General features: G+C 43.9%; 2 protein-coding genes across 4 annotated transcripts in view; one reads left to right on the forward strand and one right to left on the reverse strand.

The window, feature by feature from the left end:
• PLGRKT (plasminogen receptor with a C-terminal lysine) overlaps nt 1–14,071 on the reverse strand; it is a 164,553-nt gene extending 150,482 nt beyond the window's left edge. Inside the window, exons 1-2 of one of the 3 annotated variants that reach the window (XM_049896723.1) lie at nt 13,799–13,994; nt 10,173–10,259 (exon numbers count right to left, since the gene is read on the reverse strand). In XM_049896723.1, coding sequence (XP_049752680.1) covers nt 10,173–10,253 — 81 coding nt within the window. In that variant the 5' untranslated portion in view covers nt 10,254–10,259; nt 13,799–13,994. Of the gene's footprint in view, nt 1–10,172; nt 10,260–13,798 lie in introns of all 3 variants that reach the window. The other 2 variants (XM_049896724.1, XM_049896725.1) reach the window with 2 other exon arrangements.
• CD274 (CD274 molecule) overlaps nt 13,987–24,135 on the forward strand; it is a 40,801-nt gene continuing 30,652 nt past the window's right edge. The window contains exons 1-2 of the mRNA XM_049896716.1: nt 13,987–14,142; nt 22,074–22,160. The gene's annotated coding sequence lies outside the window, so the exon portion shown is untranslated. The remainder of the gene's footprint in view (nt 14,143–22,073; nt 22,161–24,135) is intronic.

Below are 24,135 nucleotides of genomic sequence, written 5' to 3' on the forward strand. Positions count from 1 at the left end.
AGGCGATTACGAGCCCAAGAGACAGAAAGGGCCACATGAACCAGAGACTATATCATCCTGAGGCCAGAAGAACAAGATGGTGTCCAGCTACAACTGATGACTGCCCTGACAGGGAACACAACAGAGAACCCCTGAGGGAGCAGGAGAGCAGTGGGATGAAGACCGCAAACCCTCATAAGACCAGACTTGGAGGTCTGACTGAGACTAGAAGGACCCCAGTGGTCATGGCCCCCAGACTTTCTGTTGGCCCAGGACAGGAACCATTCCTGAAGCCAACTGTTCAGACATGGATTAGACTGGACAATGGGTTGGAGAGGGATGCTGGTGAGGAGTGAGTTTCTTGGATCAGGTGGACACTTGAGACTATGTTGGCATCTCCTGCCTGGAGGGGAGATGAGAGGGTGGAGGGGGTTAGAAGCTGGTGAAATGGACACAAAAAGAGAGAGTGGAGGGAGAGAGCGGGCTGTCTCATTAGGGGGAGAGTAATTGGGAGTGTGTAGCAAGGTATATATGGGTTTTTGTGTGAGAGACTGACTTGATTTGTAAACTTTCACTTAAACCACAATAAAAATTATTTTAAAAAAAAAAAAAGGTCTCTTTAAAGTGTTAAAAAGCACAGATGTCATTTTAAGGACTAAGGCGCACCTGACCCAAGCCATGGTGTTTTCAATCACTTCATATGCATGTGAAAGCTGGACAGTGAATAAGGAAGACCAAAAAATAATCGATGACTTTGAATTACGGTGTTGGATCAAAAAAGAGGAAGACCCCCAATCAGATGGATTGACACAGTGGCTGCAACAATGGGCTCAAGGATAACAATGATTGTGAGGACTGGGCAGTGTTTCATTCTGTTGTACATAGGTCGCTATGAGTCAGAACCAATTCGAGGGCACCTAAGAACAACAACAACATTCCCCTTAAATAAATTTATAAATTAAATGCAATCCCAATAAAAAAGATCAACAAACTATTGAATGGAGTTGGGCAAATTGATACTAAAGTTTTCATAAAAAATAAGTAAATGTGCAAGAACAGCTAAGAAAATATTGAAAACCAAAAAAACTACAAGGATGTATTATCCTTGTTGTTGTTGGCTGCCATCCAGTCATCTCTTGGCTCATGGTGACCCCATGCACAATAGAATTGGACTATTGTGATCCAGAAGGTTTTCACTGGCTGATTTTTAGTAGATTGTTACGCCTTTCTTCCTAGTTCATCTTAGTCCGCAAGCTCTACTGAAACTTTTTCAGCATCATAACAACACATGAGCCTGACAGATGGGCAATGACTACAGGTGAGGTGTACTAGCCGGGAACCAAACCTGGGCCTCCTACGGGGAAGGCAAGAATGCTACTGAACCACCACTGCCCCCCTGTACTATCTTTACCAGGTAGTAAAATATACTACAAAGCATTTGGGTCCCTGAGGGGCACGGGAAATCTTAAAAGCATTTTCATTAAACCCCTCCCAAGCAATGCTAAACATAATAATATCTGCTCCACATTGAAAGAGACTTTTTGAATATTTTTAGCAGCTTCTTTTGAAGTGAGGTACCTCATTATATTCCTTGCATTTAAACCCAATCCTTCAGAATATAGTTAACTTATTTCCATTTGTTCCAGCTTCAGTAGAGAAAGATAACAGCCTGTGGTCACCTTCTTATACTTCAGGCACCACTTAACAGGTCGAGGTGCTCTTCTCAAAGGAGGCCCTGATGAGCAGTTTCTTCATCTGAGTCAGTTATAGACGTAGTATGTGACCCTAATCTTTACCGTGCAGTCTCTAACTTTGTTATGCCCATAAATAACCACAGAAGAATGATTACGGGTGAGCAGCAGGGGGAGGCTAAGAGCAGGTGGCAGGGATAGAGCATGGACAGGAATGAACTTCAGGGGAAAACCTGTGAATCCAAGCACCAGGAGTTGAGCTGTGCTTCCTTGTAGCCCAACCAGCCATGGTGAACTTGGGTTAATCATACTGCCTCTTTTATTCAAGGTACTGAGGAGATACACAGAGACACTTCCAGGCCCAGAGTCAACTCCTACTTGCTCACCTTTCTACCTACAGACAGATATGGCTGCTTTGCTCTCCTCTTCTACTCTAAATTTTGTGTTCCTCATGGCCACAAGACTCTCTGCAAAGCAGACACTACGCTTTCTTGCTTTCCTCAGAACATCAAGCCCTTCCTATTTTAAGGCATGGCACAGTTTTCTAATCTAAAAAAAAAAAGAAAGAAAGAAAGCAGATGGGAGGGCATAAGGATGACACACATTGGGAGTGATAAGGCTTGGCAAAAGTAAGGAGGACTTGAAGCACTTACTGATGAAGATCAAAGACTACAGCCTTCACTATGGATTACACCTTAACATAAGGAAACAAAAATCCTCACAACTGGACCAATAAGCAACACCATGATAAATGGAGAAAATACTGAAGTTGTCAAGAATTTCATTTTACTAGGATCCACAATCAATGCCTATGGATGAAAAAAAAAAATGGATGAAGCAGTCAAGAAATCAAATGATGCTTGCATTAGGCAAATCTGACACAAAAGGTCTCTTTAAAGTGTTCCAAAGCAAGATGTCACCTTGAGGGTTAAAGTGTGCTTGACCCAAGCCATAGTATTTTCAATCGCCTCATATGCAAAAGCTGGACAATGAATAAGGAAGATCAAAATAGAATTGATGCATTTGAATTACGGTTTCAGTGAAGAATATTAAATATACTATGGACTGCCAGAAGAACGAACATATCCGTACAGGCAGAAGGTTCCTTAGAAGCAAGGATGGCCGGACTTTGTCTCAGGTACTTTGAACATGTTATTAGGAGGCATTCTAGGGATAAGATGAAAGCCACTCCCTCAGCCCTCTGCCATTCTCATGTTACCCCTTCACTGGTTCTCCTCGCCTTTCTTGGGAGACCCTCCTTCCTGCTCTCTCTCTCTGCCTATGCCACCCTGCAGTCTCTCCTCTCCTCTCCCTCAGGCTCAACCCACCTTTGAACTCTACTTTGCTCTCAGTGCCCCTCTCCCCCAGTTTCCCACTCCTTCCCTCCCTTCCATTCTCCTCCCTTGAGGCCCCTTTGCTTACCTCCATCTGCCCACAGTGTTTCATCTTCCTCCTCGACCCTGTGCTTTCCTCTCCTCCCCCTCACTTTCCTCTTCTCTCTCAGGCACCTCCTCCCTTCCCCTCACAGTCCCACTCTAACTACTCAACTTGATTTCTCCGTGTCCTTCCACCCCAGCATGAATCCAGGACTTCAGCTTCTCCTTCCACTTGTGGAGACTTCTCCTGTAGCCGGCGCCTGAATTCGGACTTCTAGCCTACTGGACTGTGAGAGAATAAACTTCTCTTTGTTAAAGCCACCCACTTGTGGTATTTCTGTTATAGCAGCACTAGATAACTAAGACAAGGACTATCTCACCCTCCCAAGGGAGGGAGGGGTAGGGGCCATACCCCAGGGAGGCACCCTTTACAATAAATTTCTTCTCTCTCCTTTCCTGTCTGCAGTGATCGGTGGTAGCCGGGCACCATCTAGTTCTTCTGATCTTAGGCTGATGGAGTCTCTGTTTTATGCGGCCTTTTCTGTCTTTTGGGCTCATCTTTATCATATGTCTTTGGTGTTCTTCATTATCCTTTGCTCCAGGTAGGTTGAGACCAGTTTATGCATCTTAGATGGTTGCTTGCTAGCGTTTAAGACCCCAGACACCTCTCACCAAAGTGGGATGCAGAACGTTTTCTTGATACATTTTGTTATGCCAGTTGACACAGGTGTCCCCTGAAACCGTGGTCCCCAGACCCCCATCCCTGCTACTCTGGCCTTCAAAGTATTTGGTTGTATTCAGGAAACTTCTTCGGTTTTGGTTTAGTCCAGTTGTACTGACTATCCCTATGTTGTATGTTGTCCTTCCCTTCATCTAAAAAAATTTATGTCTACAACTAGTTAGTGAATATCCCTCTCCCTCCTTCCCAACCCTTGTAACCATCAAAGAATACTTTCTTCTATGAGAACACAATATTTTATGTTATAGAATAATCATGTTATGTCATTCTTTGGCTCAAAGCTCTTTAATGGCTTTCCATGTCACTCAGAATACATTTCAAAACAGTTACTGTCGGTACAATGCCTGTGTGACCTTTGATCCCACCTCGCTTCACTCTCCCCACCCTTCCTGAGCTCTGGCCATACCCCCCTCTTTGTTGTTCCTCCACCTCGTCACCCATCTCCCCCCTTAGAGTCTCTGTACTCACTTTCCTTCTGTCCAGAATGCTCTTTCCCCAACTACCTACATGGCCTGTTTTCTCAAGATTCTGCTCAAATGTCACCTTCTTGAGAGGCCTATCCTGAATACCTTATCGAAAATGCCATCCCTGCACCCACCCTGATTCCCCATCATTGTCCCCTGCCCTGAGGTTTTTCCTCACAGAACTTGTCACCACTGATACGCTAGTTGGTTGGGTTGCTGCCTCTATCCCCACTGAAGTGTAAATCCCAAGAGGGAGGGAGGGACTTTGTCAATTTTGTTCACTATTGTATTTCTACATTTAAGTTAATGCCTGGAACAAGGCAGGGGCTGCATAAGTACTTGATGAATGAATAAATGAATGGCAATCCTAGTAACTGTCCTCTTGCTTACTCGTTACTGACTCTGCTGAGTGCTGACATGGGCCAGATGCTGAGTGCTAAATTCTTACACATGGATCATCTCATTTAATCCTCACAGTATCTCTACAAAGTGTTGTTATTGTATTAGAATCATCACCTACATACTCAAATGTAGCAAATGAGATATAGACAGGCTACATACAGGCAGATTGTACAATTTGACTACAATCAAGGATCAGTTGGGTTTTGTTCAAAGAACACAGGAGTCAATCTCAAAGAACTCCCACTAGCCAAAGATGGGGCAATTTGAGCCTCAAAAAGAATACTGACTACAACCGATTGAAACACATCAAGAGTTTCATGGCTGTATTATACAAACAAAAATTTCTTTGATCACCTTTGGACATTGCTAGAGTAACAATTCATTATTCTGAAAATTGCTAAATAAAAAGAAAAGATCAAGAATTTATTTTGCCTTTCCTATACAAACTGTATTTCAGGAGAAATAAGTTAATAAGGGAAGTTTTCCAGCTAATAAACACAGGAGGAATGAGAAATTTTTAACCATTTTCTTCTAACCCCTAATGAAGTAATAGGTTTAGGCAATGATCACTTACACATGGAACTCTACAATGGATGAATTTGATTGACATCACTAAAAGTAACACAACCAGACCCTAAGTGCCTCTCAGCATGATGCATAAGGAAGTACACAGAACCATCTATAAAGGATTGTTGCCAAAAGAACTGAACCGCAGTCTAATCAGCTACCTAGATCTACTCACTAGTTTACAGGAAGAATGAAGAAGAGAAGAATAAGTTAAGTAATACCGTGAAGAAGTACTCAGCCAAATCTAAACTACAGGACATATGACCTGGTTTCTTCAACAAATAAATGGCATACAAGTACACTGGAAGGGATACTATTACAAATTAAGAGAGACCCGTTGTTGTTGCTGTTAGCAACAGGTGTGATGGAATTGGATTGTTGTGATCCACAGGGTTTTCATTGACTGATATTTTCTGGAAGTAGATTGCCATGCCTTTCTTTCGAGTCGATCTTAATCTGGAAACTTCACTGAAACCTGTTTAGCATCATAGTAACAAGCAAGCTTCCACTTACAGGCAGATGGTGGCTACATTTGCAATGTACCGTCTAGGAATCAGAACCCTGGTGGCACGGTGGTTAAGAGCTTGGCTGCTAACCAAAAGTTCAGCAGTTCAAATCCACCAGCTGCTCCTTAGAAGTCCTTTGGGGCAGTTCAACTCTGTCCTGTAGGGTCACTATGAGTCGAAAGCAAGTCAACGGCAATGAGTTGGGTTTGCGTCTAGAAATCGAACCCAGGTGTCCTGCATGGAAGGCAAGAATTCTCCCACTGCCGCCAAGAGAGACCTAGGAGTCGTAATAATCAAGTATAGTGTGAAGACCTTGTTTGGATCCTGATTTCAAGCATAACAACCATAAAGGGACACTTATGAGTCAATTGTGAACGAGGTATTATACGATTGGAAGGGATAGTGTTACTTCAGTTAACTATGGTTATATCTACATCTGTTAGAGATTTATACTAAACTTACACAGACAAACTGAGATTTGCTTTAAAGAATACTCCAGCAAAAAGAAAAAAAGTGAAGATGGAGAATAAACAAGACTGCCAAACTGTTGGTTTGGGTAAGTTATATGTTTGCTTTCTTCCACATTCATATTTGTTGTTTTTACGTGCTATTGAATCGGCTCTGACTCATGGGGACCTTGTGTATGACAGAACGAAATATTGCCTGGTCCTGCACTATCCTCACAATCATAGCTATGTTTGAACCCACTGTTGCAGCCACATGCATACTGGCACGCTAGATTTTGAGGGTGGGTATTTGTATTTCTTTTATAATTGGTGAGCGTGTATCTTCAGTTAGTTTTTCAGGAACATCTGGCTGAATTATTTTCTGAGCTCTTGCCTATTTGAAAATTTCTTCAGAAGACAGGCCTGGCAATCTGCTTCCAAAAGTTCACGCCCTTGAAAACCCTATGGAGCAGTTCTCTACACACCTGGGGTTGCCATGAGTCAGAACCTAATGGACAGAATTAACAACAATATACAATGTAGCTGAATATAAAGTTTTTGTGTCTTTCTCTCAAAACTCTAAACACGTTGCTCCACAGTCTTCTATTACTTAGGAGGTCATTTGATGAAGTAATTTTGGCTCACAAAATATTCTGGAGTGTTCATTTCTGAACACATATCAAAATTACCTGTTTGCACTGCCTCCCTACGGCCCTTGAAAGAGCTTCTTGAAAGAAGGAATTGTGTCATTTACCAAAGTATCTCTAACACCTAACTCATCTGCCACATGGTAGGCATTCAATAGAAATGTACTAAATGGATAAATGAATGCTGTGATGTCAAGGAAAAATCTGCCATTATGTGTCTAAAGTATGTCTCTTTTTACTACTTGTCATAGATTGAATTGGTCCACCAAAATTTCTGTCAACTTGGCTAGGTCATGATTCCCAATATTGTGTGATTGTCTACTATTTTGTCATCTGATCGGATTTCCCTTTGTGTTGTAAATCCTATCACTATGGTGTTAATGAGAAGGATCAGCAGCAGTTATACTGATGAGATCTACAAGATTAGGTAGTGTCTTAAGCCAATCTCTTTTAAGATATAAAACACAGAAGGGAGCGGAGACGTGGGGACCTCATACCACCAAGAAAGCAGCGCTGGGGGCAGTGCATGTCCTTTGGACCTGAGGTTCCTGTGCAGAGAAACTCCTAGTCCAGAGGAAGACTGGTGACAAGGACCTTCCTCCAGAGCCGACAGTTCTGCTGGAACTGACACCCTGAATTTAGACTTCTAGCCTCCTAGATTGTGAGAGAATAAACTTCTGTTTGTTGAAGCCGTCCACCTGGGGTATTTGTTATAGCAGCACTAGATGACTAGGACACTAGTATATTTGAAGCACACTGTATCTTTCATCTACATGGTCAGTTTTCCTTCAATTCTGGAAAGCTTTCCATAACTATATTTATGATTAATGTTTTCTGTTCTGATTTTCCTTGGGAATGCCTATAAATCTCCGTATCTACATTCTATATCTATTATCTTGTGATATTTTCATTTCTCTATCCTTTTCCCTGTCATTCTAGGTCTTCCCAATTTTTTCCTCTCTTTACTATCTGGGTTCTTGAAGTATTCATACTGCTTTTTATTCACCTCCAAAACCAAAACCATAACCCATGCCATTCAGTTGATTCTGACTCAAAGCAACCTATAGAACATAGTAGTACTGCCCTATAGGGTTTCCCAGGAGTGGCTGCGGGATTCGAACTGCCGATCTTTTGATTAGCGGCCAAGCTCTTAAGCAGATTTTAATTCAGATATTGCATTCTTAGTTTCCTTGCCATCCTTTCTTATCTCACTTGCCTCCTTTTATTATTAGTGCTTGGAGATTTTGCTTCGTATTTGCTTTTTTTTTTTCACCTCAATCTCTTGTGCTTTTATTTTGCCTTCTGCTTCTAGCTTATCATCCTGCTTCACAAAGGCTGTGCTTGCTGTATCTTGTCAAGAATGCTTAACAATTTTCTAAAGTTTCTTTTGGTTCTTAAAGTATGTATTTCTAGGGTTGCACCCTTTCTCAGAATCTTCAGAATGAAGCTCTCTTTCTCTTAGGAAATATGTCCCCTTCACACATAGAAACATACTGTTTTTTGGGTTTTTTTCCCCCCCCTTATCCTAGCATAAAAAGAGGATTATCTAGACTCAGGATTGCCATAGACAGGCCTCTGGCCCCACTCCTGTCCACTAGGGAGCGCTGGTGGAAACCCCTTCCGAGGTGTACCGTTGTGGGCGGGCTTATCTCAGCACCTCCTCGCAGGCAATTCATTTGGTGTAGCTCTCCCGGAACAAGGAAGTTGCTTTTCCAACGCTTATGCCTGCTTCCCTTGAACTTAGTACCTTGAATGAACGGAGCACACGATAAAATGCAATCTCAGGATGCACTGGGCCCACATGAATAATCCAGGACAATTTCCCCACCTCAAGGTCTGTTCCCATAAGCGCAGCTGCAAAGTCCCTTTTCGCCATGTATGGTAACATTCACAGGTTCTGGGGGTTAAAAGAACCATTGTCACCGAGTCGATTCCAACCCCTAGTGACCCTACAGGACAGAGTGGAACTGCCCCACAGGGTTTCCAAGGCTGTAAATCCTTACAGAATCAGATTGCCACTTCTTTCTTCTGTGGAACGGCTGGTGGGTGAGAACCATCGACCTTTCCGTTAGTAGCTGAGCACTTAACTACTGTGCCAAAGGGGCTGCCATTCTGGAGATTAGGGTGTAGATATCTTTGTTGTTGTTATGGTTGGGTGCCATTGAGTCAATTTCTACTCACAGCAACCCCAAGTGATAGAGTAGAACTGCCCCCATAGAGTTTTCTTGGCTGTAATCTTTACAGGAGCAGAAGACCAGGTCTTCCTCCTGCAGAGCCACTGGGTGGGTTCGAAATGCCAACCTTTCAGTTAGCAGCCGAGCACTTAAATAATTGCGCCACCCGGGTTCCTTGTCGACATCTTTAGGGGGACAATATTCTGCCTGCCACATACACAAAACCACCTGCCCTCTCCCCACTAACTCAGGTGAGAAGTTCCTTGAATGTAGATCTCACTCCTTATCCGTTTCTGAATCCTGCTTAGTGTGTAGCACTTATTTTATACATGTTAAGTCACTGTACTTTTTGGTTTATAAATATATACACTTATATTTATAATATAAATATATTACCTTAACACCAAACGCTAACAATAGACATACAGGTCAAACACCTGCTCTCGTGTTTTTTGTTTTGTTTTGTCTTTTGTTTTTTTTCCAATCTTTAGTTTGTTGTCTGTACACACTAAAAAAATCAATAAGCATTTTTCACCACCTGACTAATCTTTCTGAGGCCATAACTGCTTTGGCTTCACAGCACTATAGCACAACAAGAACTGACGGAATCTTTTCTTCTCTCATTCTTTCTGCTGAACATTTCCAGTTTTGATCCTATCTTATAATAAAACCCAAACCCATTGCTGTTGAGTCGATTCCAACTCATAGTGACTCTATAGGACCCAGAGTAGAACTACCCCATAGGGTTTTGAAAGAGCAGCTGGTAGATTCGAACTGCTGACCTTCTGGTTAGCAGCCAAGCTCTTAACCACCGAGCCACCAGGGCTCGATTTCAGGCCACTTGGGCAATATAAGACTTGTTCAGGTGTGCCATCTAGTGGCACTTTAAGGAAGTATTCATTTTACCTGAGTGATGGTTTACTGAGGATAGCTCCCATCCATCCATTATCCTCAGTAACAGAGGAGTTTGTTGATGATCTGATAATAGCATTATAACTAGTAGTATAAATCTCCACCATCATGAGTTAAACCAAAGTAGCAAATAAAAAAGAAAGCTTCTTTATTTGAGGCTTTTTTGATTAATCAGACGCAGGAGATTGATTTAATTTTAATGTTAACTTACTACTAATTGAAAACTTATTTGGTTTCATCTCCAACAGAATAATTATTTGCAAATGTACCTGAAGTCGAGTGTTCATAAGCATGAACTCCTGCTGATTTTTCATGTTTTCATTCATATATTTTGAAAATATAAATCCCATCTTGACCTAAAATGTAAAAAGCAAGGCTACTTAGAATGATACATCCTACATGCCTCCCGGTATCTTCATATGATCTGCTTTTGGTTACTATGACCTTAAGACAAAGTAAAAAAAAAAAAAAAAGTTCTGACCTGGAAACACAGTTTGGGTTTAGTTCCTGCTCCTAACTAGCAGTCTGGCCTCGGGCACACTTGCCCAGCCTGACCATCATTTATTCATCTAAAACAAGCTGGTTGAGCTAGGTGGTTTCCAAAATCTTCCCCTGCTCCCAAAGCAGATGGTCCCATGTTTCCTGATGTTTATCCCCACTATAAATCTGGAAGAATTAATGCTTTCTAAAAATTGTTTTTTGTGGACATGAGGGGGACAGGGTGGCACCATGCATCCTCATCTTCGACACAGTTGAAAGAGGGCTTCTGCTCAGAAGATGCACTGTGCATCTCCAGAACAGATCTCTCCACACTCCCTGCATTGCGGCCCTGGAGGGAGGTTTAGGTGTCTCGGGGCCAGGATGTCACCTTCTATCATGGACTGAATTATGTCCCCCAAAAAATATATGTGTCAGCTTGGTTAGGCCATGATTCCCAGTATTGTGTGGTTGTCCTCCATTTTGTGGTTGTAATTTTATGTTGAGAGGATTAGGGTGGGATTGTAACACCACCCTCACTCAGGTCACCCCCCTGATCCAAGGTAAAGGGAGGTTCCCTGGGGTGTGGCCTGCATCACCTTTTATCTCTCGAGAGATAAAAGGAAAGGGAAGCAAGCAGAGAGTTAGGGACCTCGTACCACCAAGAAAGCAGCACCAGGAGCAGAGCGCGTCCTTTGAACTTAAGGATCCCTGCACCTGAGAAGCTCCTCGACCAGGGGAAGACTGAGGACAAGGACCTTCCTCCAGAGCTGACAAAGACAGAAAGCCTTCCCCTAGAGCCGACGCCCTGAATTTGGACTTGTAACCCACTAGACTGCGAGAGAATAAATTTGTTTTGTTAAATCATCCACTTGTGGTATTTCTGTTATAGCAGTACTAGATGACTAAGGCACCTTCTTTCCTACCACCCCCGACATCCCTCTGCGGCCCTCCTCCAGCTCAACCTATGGTCTCTCCCAGCTAGGGCTGAAATTCTCAAAAGGGGAAATACATAAAGATACGTAAATGTCCTTGGAAACGTGATTTTTCAATGAATATATTGTACAGTAAAACCTGTGAAAGCAGGAACATGAGTTAGGTGGAAACCTGTCAGAGAAGGAAAACTCAAATATTTTCCACCAATAGAGAGTGACAGAAAAGTGGTACGAGTGCACCCTGTCAAAGGCAGAAAATTTACAAGACCCAGAAAAATAAGGCAGTCCCATCGAGTTCCAGCTCTCACAGGTTTCACTGTATAGCCTATTTATTTATCTTACATAAAACAGGCTGACAACTCTAGTGGGCTAGAACCCCAAATTTTGTTCTTAATCCAATTGAGTAGGTACAGAAGGCCTTCAATTAGTTGTTGATTTTTACTTTCAAAAGCCTGGAAAAGTTGCCACTGCTCTACCCTCTTAGTAATGATGCTGCTACCTTTTCACTTTTGGTCATAGTAGGTGTTGAGTAGGGTTGCTGAACCTCAAGTCAGAGTGACTGGCCATAGTGCTCTATACCCAGGAGTCACCAGTACTCTGTAGGAAGCCCAGACAGAGCTCCTGTTGGCCATATCCTGACCAGAAAATCCTGGGTTCTGGATAACAGCAGCGCAAATGGGGGGAGGGAAAGAGTATTTCCTATGGGGTGGAATGGGTATTCTGCTGAAGGGGCTCCAGGTGAGTGGGGACTGCAAGCCAGACTTCAGTGTCTTCCCTGCATTCTGGCCAAGGATGTACCCTGGAGTTACAGGGCCTCTGAGCCAGGTCAGCTTCGAAGGGGTATACAGGAGGCCAAACCACTCACTGGGAAGAAGAAGCACATGATAGGGGGAGGAGGGGACTGGCCAGACACAGCCATGGACAGATCTGGGAGATCACAAGGTCTCCCTCACCTACTGCCACTGCCCTACTCCAATACCTTGGGACCAGAGGTAGCAGCCACCCGCTAAGGTGGGGACATCTGACAGAAGTTTTCTCCTTTCTTTGAAGTTTGGTACCCCATGTTGAATGTCTCCAAAAGACCAGAACTTGCCCGAGGGCAGGAGCAATATATATCCCTCTTAACAGTCCCTATGGTGTCTCGTTCACTTCTCTTTCCCATAGAGGTTTGTGGCAAGCAAAAATGACACCAGAGAAACTGTGGCTCAAGCCACCTGCCATCCCTTGCACCTGCTTTTCTTCTGCACACAGGAATGGACAACTGAATTTTTATATCTGTTGCAAACATTTGTAAAGAAAACAATGCTCCTCTAGTCCCACCCCTCCACCCATACCCCCTGTGTGTCACCTGTTGTGTCCCTTAGACTGTGCTTGTTTCTAAGGGTGTGGGGTCTCCCCTTAGGGAAGGGACAGTCCCTCTATCAATCACCTGGGCAAGAAAAGCTCTCCAGAAAGGTAGGGCTTAGGCAGACCTTTCTCTGGACTTGAATTTGGATGTGTTAGGGGTCACACCCTACTGTATGGGAGGGGTTAAAGGTGGAAGCCACGCAAGAAGCCCTGTGGGAGACCACACCTGAAAATGAGCACACCACACCTTGTAACCTATGCCCTGGAGTTCAGTAGTTTCAACCTCCTCTCCTCTGCCACCTCTAACAAGTCATTTCCAAAGTCTGGGGAGGTTCCTTGGGAGGCCTTCCATACTCTCAGCTTTCTCTCTCCCACTCACACACACACAAAAAAGTCTCAGAAAACAAGCAAGAGCGGCCTTGCTCTGGCAATAACTTTGAAGACCCTCAACTGTACATGTGTCACTCAAAGTCCCCCACACTCTTGCTCTTACAACCTAGACACCACCATGTCCTGAGGCCTGTACCCAGAACGCTGGTTTGGGTCCCTTTTGCATTCCTTTTTTCTTTGATTACTCCTGAGACCTCAGACAGGCCTCTTAAATGCTCCAGCTCTGTCTCAGCTGTGCTAGATTACAACGGAAGGTGTCTTTCTGGGAAGAGAGTCGGCGCTACAAGTTCCAGGCCGACTTCCCCTGATGCAGAGTTCTCCCAGCACCCCTGGGAACCTGGATTGATTTTACTAAAACCACCCGATAGATAACTCCATGGACCAGGCCACTTCTCCTGCAAATCCAGCCCTGAGCCCACCGCTCCTGGGAGGTTTTCCCTAATTAACTTCACCCTCGCTCTCTGGACCCAGGAAACTTGGATGTTCCCCGCAGTGGCACACTGGCTTCTGTGGGCAACACTCTGCCTGCTTTTCCCACGTTGATTAGAAAGCCAGGGCGGAGATCACTAGCCCACGCGACACGGGAGGGCTCTTCCGGAACGAGGCTGGCAGCACCGATCAGCAGCGGGCGCGCGCTCGCGAGCATACGGCCCCCGCGCGGCCCCGCGGACCGGGCCGGGGAGTGCGGCACGGCCGGCGCCCCGTCCGCCCCTCCCCGTTCCCCGCCTGCGCGGCCGCTCACTCACTTCGCGGCGCCGACGGCAGCGGAGGGACGCGGTGACTTGACCGCGGACTCAGCCCGCGGCTTTCCCTGCGGCAGCGGCTGTCATCCGGTTCTCCCCGCAGAGCCTCGGGATTGGCTGGCCATGGAAGGGACTCCGGGGCTCGGCCAATCAGCGCGGCCCTCGGCTTCCTTAAACGGCCCGCACGCAGGCAGCGGCTCAGCGTGTCCTTCCGGTCGTGCGTGTAGAGGTCGTGGAGGAGCATGTCCAAGCCGGAAGTTCAAAATCGCAGCGACTCAGCTGTCAGTCTGAGGGAGGCGCAAAGGAAGGCGAAGGGAGATCTCACAGGCCTCAGTAAGACTTGCCAGGTATCCGTGAGTGTAAGGAACCCTGCTTAATGAGCCATCTCCATGTTATTCTCCAGAAATGGTGGTGTCAGCCACCACTGTTGGGTCTTTACGGGAGAAGAATATGTCTTTTGAGAGGTTGTCCCTTAAGTATAAAATCCATAGTTACAAATATTTTCAAGGGGCTTTTCTACTAGCAGACTAGGTTTAATGTTGAAAGTGAATTGTTTTTTACATTTCAATCTCAACATAAATGTGGAGAGTAGGTTAGCTGAAAGCAAATGAGGAAGTAAACATGTGAAGAAAGGAGATAAAGAAGATGAGTTAACCTAGAAGAGAAAAACAGCTTTATCAACAGAAGAACCGGGACCAACTAAATCACAAACGAGGACTTACCAATATCAACCAAACGGGCTCAAAGAGCTCCAGCTAAGTGGTAAACAAGTACTTATTAACACCAACCAAGAGGACTCAGAGAGTCCCAAGGTGTATAAAAGAAGAGACATTAAGACTCAATTTCACTTGTCGTGAGGAGGGGGTCGCTATCGACTACTCCAAACGATTTGTGTCTTTCTACAATGTCTTTATTAATTATTAAGCACACAGATTCTTGGCTGTCCCAGACACGAGAGGCCTCAGTCACCAAAACGGTAAGAGAGAGAGAGCAAGCGAGTTTACGGCAAACAAACTCTAAAGCCCAGAGTCCAAAGTCCAGAAGCCTCTGTCACTCTTGACCACGTTGTCTCATTGGGCTCGGGAGCACTATATCAGGCCTCTAACTCAGCAAGACTTTCCTCAAGCTAGGGTTGCGGAGGGGTTGACTTCCCTTCAGACTGAGTGGAGACCGGGGTGGCTCAAAGGCCAATCAACCTTACATCCAAACTCATCTGGCTCTGGGGCCCCGGGTGATCAACCTTTTGCACAGGGAGTCTTCTGGCTGGTGAAAGGTCTCACACTGCCTCTCCACTGTCCAAAAGAGGGTGGCTCTGATATGCTCTGAGTAAAGTTGAGTCTTAGTGTCTCTTTTATACACGTTGGGGCTCTCTGAGCCCTCTTGGTTGGTGTTAATAAGTACTTGTTTACCACTTAGCTGGAGCTCTTTGAGCCCATTGGGTTGATATTGGTAAGTCCTTGTTTGTGATTTAGTTGGTCCCAGTTCTTCTGTTGATAAAGTTGTTTTTCTCTTCTAGGTTACCTCATCTTCTTTATCTCCTTTCTTCACATGTTGTTTACTTCTTCATTTGCTTTCAGCTGGGGTGCTCCCCACAACAAGTTTTTAAAATATTTTGGAGCCCCCTTCCCACCCCTCATCTGTAAAATGCCGCCATTAAATTGGCCAAAAGGAAAGCCAGGAAACTAGAAAGAACTGGCCTGGCCAGAGTTACTCATTCTTCTTTTTGGAGGGAGAGTCATCCTCCCCATTTCTCTGAGAGATGTCCATTTCTTCCCACCCCCTCTAGCAACCATGAACTTGAGTACACCAAACCTCTCTCCAGCCCGTATTAAAAAACCAAACCAAACCCCTTGCCATTGAGTCAAGTACGACTCCTAGTTACCCTGTAGGACAGAGAAGAACTGCCCCCATAGGGTTTCCAAGGAGCAGCTGGTGGATTCGAACTGCTGACCTTTTGGTTAATAGCTATAGCTCTTGACCACTGGGCCTGCAGGGCTCTTTGAAACAATACTTGAGGAACTGTTGGCGCTCTGTTCTTTGCTACCAAATGGCTTGGGAGAATAGCATCAACAGCCCCAGGTTCTGACTGTGAGAATGGTCTATGAGGAAGGTCCCTGAGCTAGCCCTAGCTGACCCACACATCAGTCAAGAAGGCCTCCAACTTCCCAGTGAGTGGACGCCAGGCCGTACTGCTGGGCTTGTCTTGCCACTTTCAGCACCAGCCCTCTGTATTCTGCAGCTGGGCCCTGCAATCCAGACACTTACTGTTTGTGGAATGGCTGGGTCAGGGGAACCTCAACAGTGTCCTGTTCCCAGTCCTGTGAGCGAGTGGTTGCCAAGGTGGTCTGTGCGCCAAAGGAGCGAAGCCACATGGAGCTTTGACTCTTTAAGGGAGCATCAAAATTGATACAAGAACTAGGGCTTACTGATAGGAAAGAGTGGGTGAGTGTTCAAATGCCAGCATGAGCACACCTAGATTAGTTTTCCAGCTCCGTCGCATCCTATGCGTGACGGTATTCTCTTGAAAACTCATTTTATCTTCTCTACAGTAGGACTGTTGTTGTTAAGTGCTGTTGAGTTGATTTCAACTCAGAGCAACCCTATGTATGACAGAACGAAACACCACCCAGTCTTGCACCATCCTCGCAATACTTGTTATGCTTGAGTCCATTGTTGCAGCCACTATGTCAATCCATCTCATTGAGGGTGTTCCTCTTTTTCGCTGACCCTCTACTTTACCAAGCATGATGTCCTTCATTAGTAACACGAATGCCATCTAATTTATTGCGTTATGAGGACTAAATGTTGTTGTTGTTAGGTGCCATCAAGTCAGATCCAACTCATAGCGACTCTATACACAACAGAACAAAACACTGCCCAGTCCTGTGCCATCCTCACAATTGTTATGATTAAGCCCATTGTTGCTGCCACTGTGTCAATCCATCTCATAGACAGTCTTCCTTTTTTTCACTGACCCTCTACTTTACCAAGCATGATTTGTCCTTCTCCAGGGACTGATCCCTCCTGACAACATGTCCAAAGAATGTGAGATGTAATCTGGCCATCTTTGCTTCTAACGAGCATTCTGGTTGTGCTTCTTCCAAGACAGATTTGTTTGTTCTTTTGGCAGTCTCTGGTATAGTCAATATTCTTCTCCAACACCACGATTCAAAGGCGTGAATTCTTCTTCAGTGTTCTTTATTCATCATCCAACTTTCGCATGAATAGAAGGCAATTGAAAATACCATGGCTTGGGTCAGGCACACCTTAGTCTTCAAGGTGACATCTTTGCTTTTTAACATTTAAAGAGGTCTTTTGCAGCAGATTTGGCCGATGCAATGTGTTTTTTCATTTTTTGACTGCTGCTTCCATGGATGTTGCTGGTGGATCCAAGTAAAATGAAATCCTTGACAACAGTCTTTTCCCCGTTTATCATGATGTGGCTTATTGGTCCAGTTGTGAGGATTTTTGCTTTCTTTATGTTGAGGCATAATCCATACTGAAGGCTGTGGTCTTTGATCTTCATTAGTAAGTGCTTCAAGTCCTCCTCACTTTCAGCAAGCAAGGTTGTGTCATCGCATAATGCAGGTTGTTAACGAGTCTTCCTCCAGTCCTGGTGCCTGTTCTTCATATCCTCCAGCTTCTCGGATTATTTTCTCAGCATACAAATTTAATAGGTAGGGTGAAAGGATACAACCCTGATGCACACCTTTCCTGACTTTAAACCACCCAATATCCCCTTATTCTGTTCGAACGACTGCCTCTTGATCTATGTACAGGTTCTTAATGATCACAATTAAGTGTTCTGAATTCCCATTCTTCCCAATGTTATTCATAATTTGTTATGATCCACACAGTTGAATGCCTTATACATAGTCAATAAAACACAGGTAAACATCTTTCTGGTATTTTCTGCTTTCAGCCAGGATCCATCTGACATCAGCAATGATATCCCTGGTTCCCCGTCCTCTTCTGAATCTGGCTTGAATTTCTGTCAGTTCCCTTTTGATATACTGCTGCAGCCATGATCTTCAGCAAAATTTTACTTGTATGACATTAATGATATTGTTCAATAATTTCCACATTTGGTAGGATCTCCTTTCTTGGGAATAGGCATAAATATAGATCTCATCCAGTTGATTGGCCAGGTAGCTGTCTTCCAAATTTCTTGGCATAGTTGAGTGACTACTTCCAGTGTTGCATCTGTTAGTTGAAACATCCCAATTGGTATTCTGTCAATTCCTGGAGCCTCGTTTTTCACCAATGCCTTCAGTGCATCTTGGACTTCTTATGTCAGTACCATTGGTTCCTGCTCATATGCCACCTCTCGAAATGGTTGAACATCAACCAATTCTTTTTGGTATGGCGACTCTATGTATTCCTTCCATCTTCTCTTGATGATTCCTGGGTCCTGAGTCATTTAACATTTTCCCCATAGAATCCTTCAATATTGAGCCTGACCATCTAAGATGCATCAATGAGTCTCAACCCACCTGGATCAAAGGAGAATGAAGAACACCAAGGTCACAAGGTAATTATGAGCCTAAGAGACAGAAAGGGCCACATGAACTAGAGACTTACATCATCCTGAGACCAGAAGAACTAAATGGTGCCTGGCCACAACCAAGGACTACCCTGACGAAGAGCACAACAGAGAACCCCTGAGGGAGCAGGAGAACAGCGGGATGCAGACCCCAACTTCTCATAAAAAGACTAGACTTAATGGTCTGACTAAGACTAGAAGAATTCTGGCGGTCATGGTCACCAAACCTTCTGTTGCCCCAGGACAGGAACCATTCCCGAAGACAACTCATCAGACATGGATTGGACTGGACAATGGGTTGGAGAGAGATGCTGATGAGGAGTGAGCTACTTGCATCAGGTGGACACTTGAGACTACGTTGGCATCTCCTGTCTAGAGGGGAGATGGGAGGGTAGAGGGGGTTAGAAACTGGCAAAATGGTCATGAAAGAAGAGACTGGAAGGACGCGGCGGGCTGACTCATTGGGGGAGAGTAAGTGGGAGTATGTAGTAAGGTGTATATAAGTTTATATGTGAGAGACTGGCTCGATTCGTAAACTTGCACTTAAAGCACAATAAAAATTATTTGAAAAAAAACTATTGAGCCTGAGGCTTGAATTTTTCTTCAGTTCTTTCAGCTTGAGAAATGCAGAGTGCCTTCTTCCTTTTTGGTTTTCCATCTCCAGGTCTTTGCACATGTCATTATAGTACTTTACTTTGTCTTCTTGAGCTGCCCTTTGAAATCTGTTCAACTCTTTTACTTCATCATTTCTTCCTTTTGCTCTAGCTACTCGATGTTCAAGACCTAGTTTCAGATTCTCTGACATCCATTTTGGTCTTTCTTGTCTCTTCGATGACCCCTTGCTTTCTTGATGTATGATGTCCTTGATGTCATTCCACAACTCATCTGGTCTTCGGTCACTAGTGTTCAATGCGTCAAATCTATTCTTGAGATGGTCTGTAAATTCAAGTGAGATATACTCAAGATCATACTTTGGCTGTGGTAGACTTGTTCTAATTTTCTTCTGTTTCGACTTGAACTTGCATATGAGCAATTGATGGTCTGTTCCACAGTCAGCCCCTGGCCTTGTTCTGACTGATGATATTGAGCTTTTCCATCGTTTCTTCCCACAGATCTAGTCAATTTGATCCCTGTGTATTCCATCTGGTAAGGCCCATGTGTATAGTCACCATTTATGTTGGTGAAAAAAGGTATTTGCAATGAAGAAGTTGTTGATCTTGCAAAATTCTGTGATGCAATCTCTGGCATTGTTTCTGTCACCAAGACCATATTTTCCAACTGCTGATCCTTCTTCTTTGTTTCCAACTTTCTCATTCCAATCTCCAGTGATTATCAATGCATCTTGATTGCATGTTTGATCAATTTCAGTCTGTAGAAGTTGGTAAAATCTTCAGTTTCTCCATCTTTGGCCTTAGTGATTGGTGCATAAATTTGAATAATAGTCATATTAACTGCTCTTCCTTGTAGGCATGTGGATATTATCACTGGCAGTGTTGTACTTCAGGATAGATCCTGAAATGTTCTTTTTGATGATGAACGCAATACCATTCCTCTTCAAGTTGTCATTCCCGGCATAGTAGACCATATGATTGTCTGATTCAAAATAGCCAATACCAGTCCATTTCAGCTCACTAATGCCTAGAATATTGATGTTTATGCATTCCATTTCATTTTTGATGACTTCCAATTTTCCTATATTCATACTTTGTGCATTCCACATTCCAATTATTAATGGATGTTTACAGCTGTTTCTTCTCATTTTGAGTTGTGCCACATCAGCACATGAAGGTCCTGAAAGCTTGATTCCATCCACGTGGTTAAGGTCAACTCTAGTTTGAGGAGGCAGCTCTTCTCCAGTTGTATTTTGACTACCTTCCAACCTGAGGGGCTCATCTTCCGGCACTATAACAGTGTTCCACTGCTATTCATAAGGTTTTCACTGGCTAAATCTTTTCAGAAGTAGAGTGCCAGGTCCTTCTTCCTAGTCTGTCTTAGCCTGGAAACTCAGCTGAAACCTGTCTGTCGTGGGTGACCCTGCTGGTATTTGAATACTGGTGGCATAGCTTCCAGCATCCCAGCAACATGCAAACCCCACAATATGACAAACTGACAGACACGTCGGGGGAGGACTAAATGAGATCATATATTTAGGCACTTAGCATAGTGTTTGGCACATAGTGACCATTCTATATACAGTGGCAGTTAGCAACAGTGGGGAGCTGTAACTAATCTGAGAGGGCAAAAAAGACGAAGCAGTCCCTAAAACCAGGTGAGAGTTGTAGTCATGGCTGTAGGAGAAGGCTACCCAACAGGAGCTGTGTTGTGCAGTAGAGGAAAGCAGTTCATGCTAACCTGTGGCCCAGCCTGGTGAGATCTTGTAGTTCTAAAGAGACACAGGGAGAGTGTGGAGAAGAAAGACCCACCTCTCTGTCCTTTCACACTCTGATATTCTACTGGGGTTTTCCATTAGTTGGATCCACCAGGAAGCCAGAAGGCAAGGGAGCCAGGAGGATGCATTCTATAGAGGTCAGCATCCTAGGCACAGAGACAGGAGGGGCAACAGAAAATGACCAGCACTCCATTTCCACAATCTTGGGTTTACCGTATCCGGAAGTTCTAGTTCAAAAGGGCGAAATGCTTCCACCAGAGGAGACAGCCTTGGCTCTATTCAATTGGGAGTCAAAACTGCCCTGGGCCCATTTTGGCTCCTCACACCCATCCAGCTGAGGAGATCGATCCCAACTACCCAGGGGAAGAGCTCTGGTGGTACCATGGTTAAGAGCTATGACTGGTAACCAAAAGGTCAGCAGTTCAATTCCACCAGCCACCCCTTGGAAACTCCATGGGTCAGTTCTACCTTGTCCTATAGGGTCGCTATGAGTCGGAATCAACTCAACCACTACGAGTTACGCAGGGGAGATTGGGTTTTGGGTGCATAATGAGGACCAGGAGAGCCATAGATGAAGCCCAGGATTCTCTGGCCAAATGGTATTCCCACATGCAGTGATAATGATCATTAGATAACCATAGAAACCTAATAGTCGGGACCACTAAAATTTCAGATCCTCCAAAAATTATGTTTTGCATCACCATAAAAAAAAAAAAGAAAAGAAACCTTATTGTCAAGTCAATTCCGACTCATAGCAACCCTACAGGACAGAGCAGAACTGCCCCATGGGGTTTCCAAGGCTGTAATCTTTATAGAAGCAGACTTTTGACCACAGAGCAGCTGGTGGGTTTGAACCACCAACCTTCATTTAGCAGCCAAGCTCTTAACCACTGCTTCACCAAGTTCTGATCAACCAAGGTACTGGCAGGGGGCCAGGGAAATAGAAGTGAGAAGTAGGAATCATGATTATCAGTTTTAACCTTCCAACAAGTTGTAGAGGCAAGAACTATAGTAGCTTTGCATATAAAATGCTCATTGATTATTTCTTACCTGTCCCTCTTTCCCCCATTACCTTGTATGAAGAATACTGGTGGAGACAAATATTACAATTTAGCTTCTAGGTGAGATTCTGCCTGAATTGGCCTGACCTCAAGACAATCTAACGTATAATGACTGGTGGAATTCAGTGTTTACCAGGTGTGGAGTATAAGCTTCTTTTCATCTGAGCGAAGGACAGGAATAAATGCTGGGTGGAAAAACAGGTAGACTATCTGGGTTTTCTGCTTGCCTTCCTTCATATCCATCCTCCTCTCTTCTATCCTTCTCCACCCTGTTCTATACCCCAGAGGCTATCCTCTTTGGAAGGCATCACCTGACTGTTCTGCTGGCTTCCATTAGCATCAGCAGAAGATGGGAGGCAAGAACAAAGACAGGTCAGTGTATGTTTTCTCCACTTGTTCTCTGTTTCAGGCTGAGGTCCTGGTGGTGGCTGTGTTCCTCCAGAGCTGCAGCTCTTGCCAAGTGGCCCCTCCTCCATGGCTCCAGCTCACGGGGCTCTGGGAACACTATTTCCTCCCTTGCTCTTTAGCTTAGGAATGGTAGAGGCTCCTTGCTGTTGCTAATCTCTCAATACCTCAACTTGCTGATTCTCTTACCCCTGCCTGTACCAGTATGTATCTTTGGTATGTGCACATACATTGTTGTGGCCACTAGGGGGCTTATCTTCCAGCCCTCTATCGGTGTAGAATTCTGATGTCTGATGGATACAATACATACTCCATTGTGATCCATAGTGTTTTCATTGGCTGATTTTTGGAAATAGATCACTAGGCCTTTCTTCCTAGTTTGCCTTAATCTGGAAGCACCACGGAAACCTGTCCACTGTAGATGACTCTGCTGGCATAGCTTCTAGCATCATGGCAACACACAAGCCACCGCAATAGACAAACCAACAGGTGGAGACACCATGCTTGGCAAAGTAGAGGGTCAGCAAAAAAGAGGAAGACCCTCAATGAGATGGATTGGCACAGTGGCTACAACAATTGGGCTCAAACATGGCAATGATTGTGAGGATGGCACAGGACCGGGCAGCATTTGGTTTTGTAGTACGTAGGTCACTATGAGTCGGAGCCGACTGGACAGCATCTAACAACAACAACAGCGCCCCTTTAAATAGTGTCTTCATTAAAATGTCTGTAGTTGAACCAAGTAAGTAGAATTCTGATGCCTGGTGGATACACAACTGATACATTTTAAACTGTATACCTATATTATAAATACTCTTGAATATAAGATACATTTCATAATTTTTTTAAATAAATGGAAAAAAAATTGACTATGAGAATAAAAAAAAAATTTTTTTTTTTATGGGAATATATGCCCTGGAAATTGAGAGAAATCTTGGTGTAGATACAGAACACGTTTTGTAGAATGTGAGGTAAGAAAATTCAAGCAAATTTATTTCAGTATCAAATAACTTTAACTGATACGTGGATTGTTTCTAATTGTATACGAATTCATGAATATGTGTCTGTTTTGCATACATATATGTGTTTATATCATCTTGCATCAAAGATTTTCATGTTGTTACATTCATATTTACCATTTTTTAAGTGTTGTATGATTTTTAGCAAGTATGTATATAACTTCTCTTGTTGAATAGTTCAGAAATTATTTGATGTTATCAAAAACACGGTGCTAACCATCTTCATAAATATAGCTTTTAAATTTTGTGATGAGTTTCTTTAGAGTCCCAGGATTAGAAATGCTGAGTTAAATAGGGTAAATATTTTAGACAGAATTGATGGAAAATCTTTAGCTCCCTGGAAGCCCCCTCTCTATCCCAGGACAGTAAAGTTGCCCAGTATTTCCACTTATATTCACAAATTAGTGGTTAAATAACATTTTTGACAGTTCAAGATGTGGTTAGAGGTATTTCCTTTTATCCAAGATGCGTTCACCAGGAGTGTGAATTTCTCCATTTATCTGGGAACCAGGGTTGGCCAAGGACCTCCGTCTGTGAAGGAAGGAAAGTAGTTGCACATTGCGTCTTTGAGGCTAGAAACCCTTCAAGGTTAAGCCATTCTGGAATGGTATTTCCCAGGCTCTGGGAACAAGGTCTGAGCTTGAACCTTAGGCTTCAAGATTGGGGCTCACCTGTAGCCTGGGTGAGATCTGAACCAGCAGAGCATCACTGGAGCTTTGTACAAGCCTTGTTTGGACTTTGTCAGTTCCTCAACAGTGACACTGTGTGGCAGTGTAATGTAGTGGCAACAGTGGACAGATCAGATCCTTGCTCTCTCTCTGCCTAGAAAAAAAATAAACTGAGATATAATTCACATGCCATAAAATTCACCATTTTAAAGTATACAATCTAGTGGTTTTCAGTATATTCAAAAAAGTTGTATA

This window comes from Elephas maximus, chromosome 9 (assembly GCF_024166365.1).
Source record: "Elephas maximus indicus isolate mEleMax1 chromosome 9, mEleMax1 primary haplotype, whole genome shotgun sequence".
Taxonomy (NCBI): Eukaryota; Metazoa; Chordata; class Mammalia; order Proboscidea; family Elephantidae; genus Elephas; species Elephas maximus.